General features: G+C 42.4%; 1 protein-coding gene across 1 annotated transcript; it reads left to right on the plus strand.

Moving 5' to 3' along the window:
• The first annotated feature begins 1,207 nt into the window (after positions 1–1,207).
• On the plus strand, positions 1,208–13,782 carry GINS3 (GINS complex subunit 3). The gene is made up of 3 exons (XM_022555907.3): positions 1,208–4,253; positions 11,308–11,541; positions 11,911–13,782. The coding sequence occupies exons 1-3, from the start codon at positions 4,068–4,070 to the stop codon at positions 12,139–12,141; spliced, it is 651 nt and encodes a 216-aa protein (XP_022411615.1). The 5' UTR covers positions 1,208–4,067; the 3' UTR covers positions 12,142–13,782.
• Positions 13,783–13,888: the final 106 nt, after the last annotated feature.

The following is a 13,888-nucleotide window of genomic DNA, read 5'->3' on the forward strand; positions in this document are numbered from 1 at the left end:
GCAGGGTCCAGTCAATGAGCTTTCATCACGGCGTTATTATTGACTGGAGCTTATGGATGTAGAAAGTTAGATGTGACTGGAACCTGTACCTTGGCAAAGTATTTTTAATCACTTAAGTCCGGTGTTTTCAATGTTTCACTGCTACCCTTTGCTCCTGTTGTAATATCTGTACATCACTTGTACTATTATTTACTTAAAACTGATTCATTGTTTTTACTTCATGTTTTAAAGGAAAATAATATAATTACTATAAATAAAGAACCACAAATTCATTCAATAAATATTTATGAAGTGCCTACCATGCACTAAGCAGTGGGGATACAGCAGTGAAAGAGACACCAAAAAGAATCCCTGCCCTCACGGAGCTAATGTTCCAGTAGGGGTGATAATCAGCAAGATAAATAAGTAAGATACATAGGACATTAGAGAATAGTCAGGGCTGAGGGGGAAAGGGGAGGGCATACTTGGTGCCAGTGGGGGAGAGTTAAAACTGTAGATAGAAGGGCTAGGGAAGGTCTCATTGAGAAAGCTTCATTTACTCAAGGTGACTTTGGAGGAAACACTAAACAGGACCAGCCATGTGGAAATCCAATAGAAAGGCAATCTAGGGAGCAGGAACAGACAGTGCCAAGCCCTGAGGAATGAGTGTGCCCGGGGTTTTCAAGGAACAATAAGGAGGTCATAGGCAGAAGCAAGACTAAATAGGAAGCTACTGAAAAATCCAGGCAAGGGATGATGGTGGCCTGGACCAGAATGATGAGCAATGGTCAGATTCTGGAAATAGTATGAAGGCAGAGCCAACATTTGCTGATGGACCAATTAAGGGTGTAAGGGAAGAGGGATCAAGGAACACCCTAAAACTCCTGGCTGAGCAAGCAACTTGAAGGATGGTGTCCAATATATTTCTTTGTTTCTTTCCTTACCCCGCCCCCCTGTAGGTCTTCCCCTGCCCCCACCCCTGGATTTGGATTTCTGTCACTTGCATCACAGCCTCCCCACTCAATGGAAGAAATTTAGAAAGCACGGGTATTCAAAAAAATGCTGCTTGTAGTTTTGCTTTATCTAAAGTCTGTATATGCTACACAGTTCTACAATTCTGCAATCTTGAAATGATTACAGTGGGAAAATTATTCTATTTTTCAGGGATCCAGCAGATACCTTTCAGAAGACAGAAATTCCATATATTGTAAATATATTGAATATACTTTGAATATTATAAATATACTGAAATTCTGTTCAGTGTAATTCTGGTATGTAGATTGGTTGGCTGGGGACTAAGGGACACGAGCTTTCTTAAAAAAAAGAAGCATGGCTGGCTCTTTAGGCTATAAACAGATCTATACTTGATAAACTATGTGCCCCTTTTGTCAATGAATTCATGTAATTGTTTAGCATCATAAGCTCAAACTTTCACTCATTTCACTTTTTCTGGCTTATTCACTTATTAGTTCAAGGAGAAAACAGACTAAATAGAGAAAAAACATACAAGAAATGAATAATAGTTTCATGGATGAGCCAGGACGTTAAATAAGAAAACCAAGGTACTCTGATTTCATCTTAAACACTGGCCTGTTACCTTAGTATCAAAATAACTGTGGTATTTGAGTTTAGAGCCAATATTCTAGTTTCTGTACAAAAATAATGCCCTTCTTTGGCACTGACAGATCATTAAGCATCCATCTCAACAGTTTCAACATAAAAAATAACTTACTCTCTTTGTCAGCAAATAACCTGCATTGGCTTCAATTAGACAAATTAACTTATATTTCTAGCCTAAACTATATCCAGTACCCTACATCCATTCATCCTAGAAATCATAAGTTTTGGATATGAATTATGTTTATTTTTGTATTGGATTGTGTAGCAAACTGAGCATTTAAAATATGATAAAGAAAAGGACTCCCATGTAACTACCACAAATAGATAACCCTGGCGATCCAGTGCTTAGGACTCTGTGCTTTCACTACGAGGGTGAGGGTTCAATTTCTGGCCGGGGAACTAAGATCCCGCAAGTCGAGCATCGCAGGGGAAAAAAAAGATAAAGAAAAAGACTCTCATGTAACTACCACAAAATAGATAACTGAAAGTTCAAGGCTGGTTTCTCCACTGGGCTGCACACCTGCCTGTTCAGCGGCTCCTGGACTCCATGAGTGCCAAATTTAACATGTATTTTGCCTCAAACCGCCCGTATTCCCGTGCTGTGTACAGCAATTAGTGACACCTCCATCCACCTAGTCAACCAAGTTAAAAACCTGAGTCATCTCTGACCCTCTCTGTCCGTTCCTTCCTATATCCGACTGCTTGCCAGGTACTGCCCACGGAACAGCTTCCAGACCGACTTCCCTGCATCTAATCTCTCCCTTCTTCACCCCACTGCCAGAATTCTCTTCTTAAAGCTCAGATATATGTTACTACTTGCTCAAGAACCTTACACTTTTTCTCCCATTTCCTATGGGAATAGTCTAACTCCCTAGGATAGCACCCAAGGCTTTCCATAATGTGGCCCACTCCCCCACTGCTTCTGGTTTTGACGATGCCCAGGATTTAACTTGTATTGGTCACTGAGTGATCACACAGAGTGGTCAGTGCCACTGAAAGAAGTTTTATTGCTCCCAAGGGAAGGGGCACATCATGCCATGCAGGGCCACACAGGGAAGTACCAGGGTCAGTCAGGAGGCACAAGGAGCAAGGGGAGAATATGGCCCAGAACCTTTACTGTGGTTTCTGTGGGAAGAAATGGGTGAGGCAGAGTAGGCAAGTCTGAACAAACTTAGGAGTGGATAGTTTGAATAAGGTTGGTCTCTTAGTTGTCCAGTTCTTGGCCCTGGGGTGATTTAAGGCAGGGGAAATATTGGCTTGGTATGTGGGAGTTAGATAAAGGAAGTGGTTGGGATATGGGCTTTGGATCAGTTGCTTTGTACATGGCAGGCAGGTTCATAGGCAAGTTGTTTGTTACTCTAGGAATTAGCTCACCCTGGGAGGAACAGTTCCCTCGGGGCTGCAAGGCCCCAAGATGTCAAAGCATCATAAAATACACAACATAAAAAACATGGTTAACACACATTCCTTTCCTAGGAACCCTCTGCTCACAGCTCTAGTCGCCCCAGAAAATGTCCTTCTTTATGAAATAAGTGCTGTAGTGCCTCTCTCAACACTCTGCCACCACCCACGCCCCTGAGCCCCCAAGTCTGGTACCTGTAACATGACCCCTTCCCTGTCCCTGTGGCACTGACACAGGCACCCAATCTACAGAGTGGCTGGCCACCTATGACCAATGTGCCTGCCTCAAAGAGATGAACTGGGCCGATCAGATTCCCTCTTTTAAGGATTTAAAATAAAAGCCACAAAAGGAGATGGCCACTTGATGTTAAGGTGAACCGGGGGGCCCTGAAGTAGACTCAGGGCCTTTGCAAGCCACGTGTGCTGTGCTCCACCCTTCCTGCCACTCTACACCTCCTCCAAAATACTACAAATAGTCCATAATAACTATCTGGAGCTAGTGCTAGAGTTTTGTTTTGTTTTGAATGTTTCTTTCAAGTACCAAGATTAACAGATATTCACAGAGATTGACAAACTGTAGTAAACAGGTCAGAACGGATCAAGCCTGGGAGAGAGGGTGCAATGATCTTTTTTTAAGCCCCCAAACGTGTTGCAAAGTGTTTTAAATTTCATATAAACGTTTAAAGGACCACATAAAGACAATCCAGTGCAAATGCATCTTGCAGTTTCAAAGGCATTTCCAGCTGCTTTTTAAAGTTCTCACACTGGGCTACAGAGCTGCAAAAAATCTCCAGGCGGATCCACCTACTGCTCCCCCTCCCTTGGGTAGCGCTGAACCAAATCCGCAGACTTTGTCGATTGCTTCTGCCTGGGCAGATCCGCCTGGATCGACTGCTCTTGTCTGGCCCGTCCCCGGGCGCGGCAAAAGCGTTTGAATCCAGCCTGGTGGCCGCAGCGACATCCTCAACCCTCACAATCCTGAGCGGCCTCAGCCGCCTCCTCTTTCTTTTACATCCCTGACTCTCCCGAATCACAAGAGTGGAAACGGAGAAGCTCAAGCCGCCGCCATGTCCGAGGCTTATTTCCGGGTGGAGTCGGGTGCGCTGGGGCCTGAGGAGAACTTTCTTTCCTTGGACGACATCCTGATGTCCCACGAGAAGCTCCCGGTGCGCACAGAGATCCCTATGCCGCGCCTCGGCACTTTCTTCCTAGACCGGAGCGGAGGGTCCGAGGCTGACAACGCAATCCCTCAGGTAAGCGATCCGGCCCGGAAAGACTACAACTCGCGATAGGCCTTGCGGGCTTGGGGGCGCCGCGTCGCCGGGCGCGCTGCCTCTGGGATCTGTAGTTTTACGGGGAGGCAGGGCCGTGCGTTAAGGAGTCTTGTCCGCTGGTCCCCCGCCGACCTAGGCTTCAACACCCCTACGGAAAGTAAATTTATACTGCGTCGTCAGGCTCCCTGCAGCACGGATTTCATTTTTGAAACTATCCATATTCAGCAGTGTTTTTTCACCCCTACGTGTGTTGATGCTTAAGGATTGGCGCCTACGGAATACTTGAGGACCAGGGTTCTGATCACTTTTGCCTTAGAGCACAACAGTTTGGGGTTGTATAGAGTAGATGATGTCTGGGAACCGCAGATTGCTAGATTCATTCCTGCGTAATGAAGACGGTATCAGCAACCATTTCCTGAGGGCTTTAGTGTAGGCATGGATGGGGTGGGGGGAGTATACTTTTCCATCTATTACCCCTTTAGTCCTTCAACAACCCTACAGTTATGTGATGTTACATATAAGGAAATTGAAGCCCAGAAAGTTTGGGCCAGGGTCTCATAGTAAGTGATGAGCTGGGATTCGAACCTAGGACTGCAGGACTTCAAATTCGAGTTTGTCCCAGGAACATGGCTTGTAATGGTTATTTTTGATTTCCTATTTAACCTAAGTTTTGTTTAGAAGGGTGCTTTTGTTTGGTCTCTTTTGAGTTAATTTTTTATCAAAGTAAGGCATATGCAGAGTTTAAAAAGTTAAATGGTACCGAAAGATTTATAACAAAAAGTAGCAGGTTCTGCCTTGCTTCCCTCATGCCCCTTTCCATTTCCACAGGATCTGTCTACTTTTTTCACAGTTTCTTCAAAATTCACCTCCGTATTTCTAAATAATGTTCTTACATTTATCTTGATTTTTTTTTTTTTTTTGCGGTACGCGGGCCTCTCACCGCTGTGGCCTCTCCCGTTGCGGAGCACAGGCTCCGGACGCACAGGCTCAGCGGCCATGGCTCACGGGCCCAGCCGCTCCGCGGCATGTGGGATCCTCCCGGACATGGGCACGAACCCGTGTCCCCTGCATCGGCAGGCGGACCCCCAACCACTGCGCCACCAGGGAAGCCCCTTAAATTTATCTTAATTTTTTTAAAAAATTTAGACATTATTTATTGACTTTCCATTATAGTAGTTAAGGATTTAGTTCTCTTACACACTGATATACAGATGTATCGTCCATATTTTATTCATATTTCCTTCGTTTTTACTTAATGTCCTTTTTCTGTTCCAGGATCCCATCCAGGACACCACGTTGCATTTAGTAATCATGTGTCCTTAGGCTCCTCTTGGCTTTGACAGTTTATCAGACTTTCCTTGTTTTTAATGACCATGAATTTTGTGGAGTGCTGGCCAGGTATTTTGTTGAGAATGTTCCTCATTTGGGATTTGTCTGATGGTTTTCTTACGATTAGACTGTTTGGAGGAGGAAAACACAGAGGTAAAAGTGCCGTTTTTACCACATCGTATCAAGGGCACATGCCATCAGCATGACTTATGTTGATAGATACCTTGATCACTTGATCGAGGTGGGGTTTGTCAGGCTTCTTCTCTGTAAAGTTACTCTTTTTTTCCACCTTTTTTCTCTCTGGAAGGAAGTCATTATGTGCAGCCATACTTAAGGAGTGGTGAGTTGTGCTCCACTTCTTTGAGGCACAGTGTCTGCGTAAATTATTTGGGATTCTTCTGCATGGGAGATTTGTGTTGGAAGGTTTTTAGTGACATTTAATTTCATTCATAGACACAGGACTATCAGATTTTCTTTTCTTGTTTTACTCTTGGTACCTTGTTTTTTCCCCCTAGGAATTTGACTATTTCATCTAAATTTTCAAATAGAGTGTTATAATGTTCAAATATCCTTTTACTATCTTTTAAACATTTGTACAATTATAGCTGTGTCCTGATTTTTATTCTTTAAAAAAAAATAAATTTATTTATTTATTTTGGCTGTGTTGGGTTTTTGTTGCTGCGCGCCAGCTTTCTCTAGTTGTGGCGAGTGGAGGCTACTCTTTGTTGCGGTGCGTGGGCTTCTTATTGCGGTGGCTTCTCTTGTTGAGGAGCACAGGCTCTAGGTGCGCAGGCTTCAGTAGTTGTGGTGTGCTGGCTCAATAATTGTGGCACACAGACTTAGCTGCTTCGTGGCATGTGGGATCTTACCGGACCAGGACTCGATCCCATGTTCCCCTGCATTGGCAGGCAGATTCTTAACCACTGTGCCACCAGGGAAGTCCCCTGATTTTTATTCTTGATATGGAGAAATTATGATGTCTTTCTTAATTAGTCTTACTAGGAGTTTATCACTTGTGTTAGTCTTTTCAAAGAACTAAGTAATGGCTCTGTCAACTTTCTCATTTGTACTTTTATTTTTAGGTCATTAAATTCTTAGTTGGTTCTTTCCTTCTACTTTCTTCAGACTTGATTTTCTTTGTTCTCTTCCACCCAGTCACATTTTGAGATGGGTACCTAGGTCATTGATTTTTCAACTTTCCTTTTTACATTTTTAGCTGTGCATTTCCTCTAGCTTTAACTAGATTTCACAAGTTTTAATTTGATTTTCTGATTTCCGTTGTGAATTCCTCTTTGACTCATGGATTATTTGTAAGACTGGTGCTTAGGTTCAAACATTTGGAGATTTTACTATGTACACTTTTGGGTTTTGATTTCTGGCTTAGTTACACAGTGGCAGAGAACATAGTCTGAATGATTTCAGTTATTTGAAGGTTAACGCTTGCTTTAAACCCCAGCATAAGACCAATTTAACCCTTCTATATATGCTTGAAAAGCTCTATATTGTGAAGTAATGGTCTGCAATACGTAATTTATATCTGTAAATTAAGTCAAGTTTGTTATTTGTTTTGTTGAGATCGTCTATATTCTTACAGTTTTTTTGTGTTTGCTACTTCTCATTTATCTAAAGAGATATGTTAATGTCTCCCACAATGATTATAGGTTTGTCAGTTGCTCTTTTTAATTCTGTTAATTTAGATAGTATTTATATTCTTCTTGTGGGTTTAATGACCCTTTTATTATTGTCACATGTCCCTCTATCTCTAGTAATGCTTTCTTTTGATTACTGTTTGCATAACTTTTTTCCATCCTTCTATTTTCAACCTCTGTATGTCTTTATATTTATATTTACGGTATGACTCTTTTAAGCGGCATATAGTTGGGTTTTTTTGTTTGGTCTGACAATTTTTTTATTGGTATATTTAATGTATTTACATTTATTTAATTATTGATTTATTTGTGTTTATTTTTACCTTCCTACTATTTTCTTTATGTTCCATCTGTTTTAGTTTCCTTTTTCTTTTTTGACTTCTTGTGTATTAATCAAATTTTTGTTATCCATTTTCCTTTTTATTATTTATTCTTCTGTTATTTTAGTGGCTACCTTAAATATTACACAATCATTTTTGACTACCAAAAATGTTATATGAATTACTACTTTCATCACTTCACAGTCAGTGTTAGAATCTAAGAACATTTTTTTTTTTTTTTTGCAGTACACGGGCCTCTCACTGTTGTGGCCTCTCCCGTTGCGGAGCACAGGCTCCGGACGCGCAGGCTCAGCGACCGTGGCTCACGGGCTTAGCCGCTCCGCGGCATGTGGGATCCTCCCAGACCAGGGCACGAACCCGTGTCCCTGTATTGGCAGGCAGACTCTCAACCACTGTGCCACCAGGGAATCCCTAATAACATTTTAACTCCATTTTCTCCCTCTTTTCTTTTATGTTATTGTTGTATTGTAATTTGACTCGTTTTAAATCCTATAAAACATTATTGTCATTTATTGTTATTTTTATATTTACACACTTATTTACTCTTTCCATTACTCTTTTTTTTTTTTCCTTCCTACATTTCCATATTTCTTGCTGGGGTCATTTTCATTCTCCCTTCTTGATTTCTTTACTCTGGGTCTTCTAGTGATAGATTCTCCATTTCTGTCTGTACAAGGGGTCCTGAAGACCAACGTTGGGTTCGATGATTCACTAAGAGGACCCACAGGACTCATCAGATAGTCATGCTTGTGTTTAAATTTTAATACAGTAAAAGGATAAGAGCAAAATCAGCAAAGGGAAAGGGTGCATGAGATGAAGTTTGCAGGAAACTAGACACAAGTTTCCAAGAGTCCTGTCCCAGTGGAGTCATGTAGGACACACTTAATCCAATAATGAACTGTGACAACATGTGTGAAATATTGTCTACCAGGGAAGCTTATTAGAGACTCAGTACCCAAGTTTTTACTGGGGGAAGTTTACATAGGCACTCTCTACCTAGCGCATACCAAGATTCCAGACTCCAAGAAGGAAAGCAGGGGTTCAGCATAAGCCACATTGTTTGTACAAACAGTGTAGGTGCGGGCTTCCCTAGTGGCGCAGTGGCTGAGAGTCCACCTGCCATTGCAGGGGACACGGGTTCGTGCCCCGGTCCGGGAAGATCCCACGTGCCGCGGAGCGGCTGGGCCCATGAGCCATGGCCGCTGAGCCTGTGCGTCCAGAGCCTGTGCTCCTCAACGGGAGAGGCCACAACAGTGAGAGGCCCTCGTACTGCAAAAACAAACAAAAAACAAACGAAAAACAAAAGCAGTGTAGGCATATTGAGGCACTCTTATCAGTCCCAGGAATGGTGGGAACTCTCCTGAAACCCAAATTCCCAGATACCAACCAAGGTCATCCTTACAGGCCTTTCTAAGGAGAGCAGTCTCAGGCTGCTGTGTTAACTTTTTAGTGCACGCTTTCTGTCTGGAAATGCCTTTATTTCACCTTTGCTTTTAAAGGATATTTTCACTCGGTATAGAATTTTAGTAAGCAGTTATTTTCTGCCAGCACTTTGTAGTCGGCTTTAACTCTTATTGTTTCTTCTTTAAAGGCAATATATTCCTCACCTCCACTAATAGCTGCTTTTGTCTCTGTCTTTGTTTTTCAGCAATTTGAGTAAGATGTGCCTCGTTGAAGTCTTATTAATATTTATTCTTCTTGGTATTCATAATGTTCCTTGAATCTGTGATTTTATATTCCTTTTGATTTTGGAAAATTCGTGGCCATTATCTTCAGATATTTCTTTTGCCTCAATCTATCCCTCCTCCCCTTCTGGGATTCAAATTACATGTATGTTAGACTTTTTTTTTTTTTTTTTTTAACCATATTCCATATGCCTCTTAGGCTCTTTTCTGTATTTTCTCTCCATGTTTTAGTCTGGTTATTTTCTACTGATCTTTTTTCCAATTGATGATCCTCACTTCGTCTATGTTATATCTGGTAAAACTGTTAAATTTGACTTAATCTAGTGAGTTCTTCAGGTCAATGATTGCATTTTTCATCTCTGGAATTTCCATTTGATTTTTTATTTATTTTAAAGTCAGAGCCTAATTACTGTTGATATTTAGTTCCAAATATTGGACTTTACTTTTCTCTCTTCTTTCTTGGATCTTGACCCCTCATGTCCTGGCTGCTTGGGCAGCTTTGAACCAAATATTTTTATCCCCAGCCCTGTGAAGTTTACCAAAAGCTCTGCTCACCCACCCCTCAAAGCCACCCCCACCTTTAACAGCAATTCTCCTCTGTGAGAGTTTGTGCCTTTGTTGCCTCCTTAACCCAGTTACGCTTGCCTGTTTTTTTTTTTGGATGTTTCTCTTAACTTCTTGCATTCAAGATTATGAAACTTTGCTGTGGGCCCTGCCCTCCCTTCTCCTCCTCCTGTTCACCCTGGTGGTGTGTGGGTGAGGTGCGGGGGGGGGACCCACAAATATATATCAGCCCAATAGCCCTAAGTCTCCTCCTTTATTATTAGGAAACAAAACAACACCAACAAAAAGTGGCATCATGAGCGTGAACAACACTGTCAGCTGAGTTAGTTGAAGTTTTTTTTTTGTACTGTGTCCTCAAATTTAATGGAATAATGTGTCTTGTATATATAAAAAGAAAATCTCTTAAAAAAAGTCAGAGAAAGACAAATACTGTATGATTTTACTTATATGTGGAGTCTAAAAAACAACAGGTGAACAAACATAACAAAATGGAAACAGCCTCGCAGATACAGAGAACAAACCAGTAGATGGTTGTTAGAGGGGAGGGAGGGGCAGGAGGAGTGAAATAGGTGAAGGAGATTAAAAGGTACAAACTTAATTACAAAATAAATGAGGCACAGGGATAAAGTGTTTTTTTTAAAAAAAGTGGAGTCCATATGATCTTAATGGAGAACGTTTTTCAGATTCTCATTGGAATATTAAAATGCTAGCTAAATTTCTAGCTGTTTTATATAGACCTGATTGCTTCAATTTGTAGCTTCTGCAAATTTTTAACTGCCTGTTTTTAGGAGTATAAATGTTACTTTTTTGCAGACCTTTGAGGTAAAAACAGGCCCTTGCCTATGCTATTCTTATCTATGTTCATTTTAATGTTTCTGCAGCTTGCACTGCAGAAACTGCTTGCATCGTGGCCACCTCATCTATTTACTAATTCTGTTAAGGCTTTAAAAAATAGAGACATTTACCTTTTCTGTCATCTTTAAAGCTGCGTAGTGGGCTGGGGAGGGGCTGTAGCCTGAGCTCAGGCTGACCCTATTTTTCTTTATATTCCCCAGCACCTAGAGAGGTGCTTGGCACATAGTAGGTAGTCAGTCAGTGCATATGTGGAATAGATGTTGAATCTTCAAAGAAAGTAGAAATGTTTACTATATCTCTGAAGTATCTGCAATTGGACAGTTTTTATTTATGTTAGTTAGAAAACTTTCCCTTTGTGCCACATTTTTGTTCTCGACTTTGTTTTTGGTATATAAATCCTTTTTCTCTCTCCATTCCATCATGACATAAAACTTCAGCCCACACAGTTCATTTCTTCAAGTTACAGCTGTATCTTCTGTATTTGACAGTTATGCCCCTAAAGAGAACAGGTGGTATTGATATTCCCTCAGGCCATGTGCATTTCCTTTTTGTCACACACATTTCCTACTATGTTACTTGTTTTTAAAACCTACAATCCTGTGCAATACAGGGCTCAAAGCTTGAACTCCCCTTGTGGCTGGCAAAAGGACTTTTTGACAACAAGCGCCGGATCCTTTCTGTGGAACTTCCCAAAATCTACCAGGAGGGTTGGAGGACCGTGTTCAGTGCAGATGCCAACGTGGTGGACCTCCACAAAATGGGGCCACATTTCTACGGGTTCGGCTCCCAACTCCTGCATTTTGACAGTCCAGAGAACACAGACATCTCCCAGTCTCTCCTGCAGGCAAGTTATTGATGTGAAAACCTATGGCATTGCACATGTCTCAGGAGCCAGCCGTGGCAGCCACCAGATGTTACTCTTACCCGGGGAGTGTATGATTTATACAATCAGTTTCTTGTTATTCCGGGTCAGCCTACAATTAGACTGTGTTTGCTGATTATATATACATGTAAATATGGCTTGTCTGCCGCTCTTCATATTTGCTTGCTAAGAGTTGGGACCAACAGGAAGTCCTGGAAATAAGATACTTGATTACAGGTGGCAGAGGAGACGCAGACCTCCTTCTAAGTCCTAAACCAGATTCTTGCCTTTCGTGCCATTTAAATGTTCAGGGATTAAAATGTATCTGATTTCTGTCTCTCACTTCTTCAGACGTTTGTTGGACGTTTCCGCCGCATCATGGACTCCTCCCAGAATGCTTACAACGAAGACACTTCGGCGCTGGTAGCCAGGCTAGATGAGATGGAGAGAGGCTTGTTTCAAACAGGGCAGAAAGGACTGAATGACTTTCAGAATTGGGAGAAGGGGCAGGCCTCTCAGATCACAGCTTCCAACCTGGTTCAGAACTATACGAAGAGAAAATTCACTGACATGGAAGACTGAAGGCCAGAAGAACACAGAATTGCTCCCTGTAGACTTATCCCTCTGTGTGTCCTTGATAGGAGCCTAGTTGACCTTGTATAGGGCCAGAATCATGTCCCATCTTGTGACTTATTCCCAGCAGCACTGTCGGGAGTGCTACCATCTGGTGGGGAAACAACATGCTGGAGGATGTCCCTGGCCCTATAAGTCTTCCAGGACTATCCCACCTGCTGACCCACAGACCAGACCTACTTAGCCCAGGAACCCACAGCCAAAGAGAAACCAAAGTCCTTCATAAATAAGGATCATGAATGCATATATCGCAATAGAGTTGGAACTGCGATTCCTCGTGCCTGGGAGTTTGGACAGCCTTAGATATCCAGTTTCACTAGCTCCAAAGGACGGGTACAAATGGGCCTTCCTAACCTGTTCACAAAATGTCCTCTTGAGCTTAATTGCCTCATCTTCCTCATGGTTGCACAAAGGACAGTACTCCCAGGATGCTGGCTCTACTTGTAAATATCTCCTGCCACCTGCCTATGGGGAGTCACCCAGTTTCAAAAAACAGTTGCCAAGAATAAGGAAGGAGGGCTTCCCTGGTGGCACAGTGGTTGAGAGTCCGCCTGCCGATGCAGGGGACACGGGTTCATGCCCTGGTCTGGGAAGATCGCACATGCCGCGGAGCGGCTAGGCCTGTGAGCCATGGCCGCTGAGCCTGCGCGTCCGGAGCCTGTGCTCCGCAGCGGGAGAGGCCACAACAGTGAGAGGCCCGCATACCGCAAAAAAAAAAAAAAGAATAAGGAAGGAAAATGGAAAGCCCCGTGAGTGGCAAGGCTTTTACTGAAGAGAAGACATTGCTTTCCTCTTCTGTGAGGAGGCCTTCATGAACTGGACTTCACGCCTATGCGGGAAATGGTTAAACTGAGCTTGTTTTTGCCTCTAGATCTTTAGAGCCCCCCCACAGTTATTCCATGCTCTCCCTAGGAAAGCTGTCAGGGAGTTGTTTGGAATCGCAAAGTAGTTGTTAAAGGGTGTTAACCAGCTCTTATTACATTGAAATCAGGGCTTCAGGGTTGCTGGTTATGAAGAGCCCTGTTTGAGAAGCTTAGCATGGCAGATGTGAGTGGGCAAGAGACCTCGGTCATGGTTTTTTACTCTTCAGTAAGTTTTGCAATATTATTATATAACAGATTCCTGACCAGTTACTGAGACTCTGTTTAAGCAACCACGAAACTCTTTCCCTGGAGATCAAGGAGGAAACCTCAGGCAGAGTAGGAAACAGCATCCCTGGGACCCACTGGACTTTTTGAAGGGCATTTATCACCACACCATGGGTCCCCTTCCAACTTCCCACAACTAGTGAAAATTGCCTTTGTCACTGGAAATTACAGTGGGATTTGGGTCTCCAGATTGTACAGACGTCTTGATGCAAACTTAGAATGTCAGAAATATTTTTTAAATGCCTGTTTTAAGATGGAGCTGATGTTTTTATAATTTGATTTTGGTGCTAAATAAATGATCCACTTTGCACATGAATACATTCTGTACATGTACTATTTCTGTAACTCGAGTACTACAGATGATCAGGCAAAGCTAACAGAAAATTTTGTCTTTGATAGTATTTGACAATAATGCCCCAATAAATCCATGTTTTAGCAACTGCTCTTTTGTTTGCACAATACTCATAAATATGGGGGACATTCTCCATAGGGATGAGCTGTGTCCTTGAAAAGAGGGACTTCCATTGCTGTCACAGCATTTACATATA

The sequence above is a fragment of the Delphinapterus leucas genome, chromosome 20 (genome assembly GCF_059928025.1).
Source record: "Delphinapterus leucas isolate spDelLeu-1000000601 "Yukka" chromosome 20, BTC_Dleu_Yukka2, whole genome shotgun sequence".
Classification (NCBI taxonomy): domain Eukaryota; kingdom Metazoa; phylum Chordata; class Mammalia; order Artiodactyla; family Monodontidae; genus Delphinapterus; species Delphinapterus leucas.

Excerpts from the sequence above, each read along its gene's own strand:
- GINS3 (XM_022555907.3), top strand. The coding sequence starts at position 4,068 with ATGTCCGAGGCTTATTTCCGGGTGGAGTCGGGTGCGCTGGGGCCTGAG. Across the intron at positions 4,254-11,307 it reads CTGACAACGCAATCCCTCAG|GGCTCAAAGCTTGAACTCCC; the intron begins GTAAGCGATCCG and ends TGTGCAATACAG. Across the intron at positions 11,542-11,910 it reads TCTCCCAGTCTCTCCTGCAG|ACGTTTGTTGGACGTTTCCG; the intron begins GCAAGTTATTGA and ends TCACTTCTTCAG.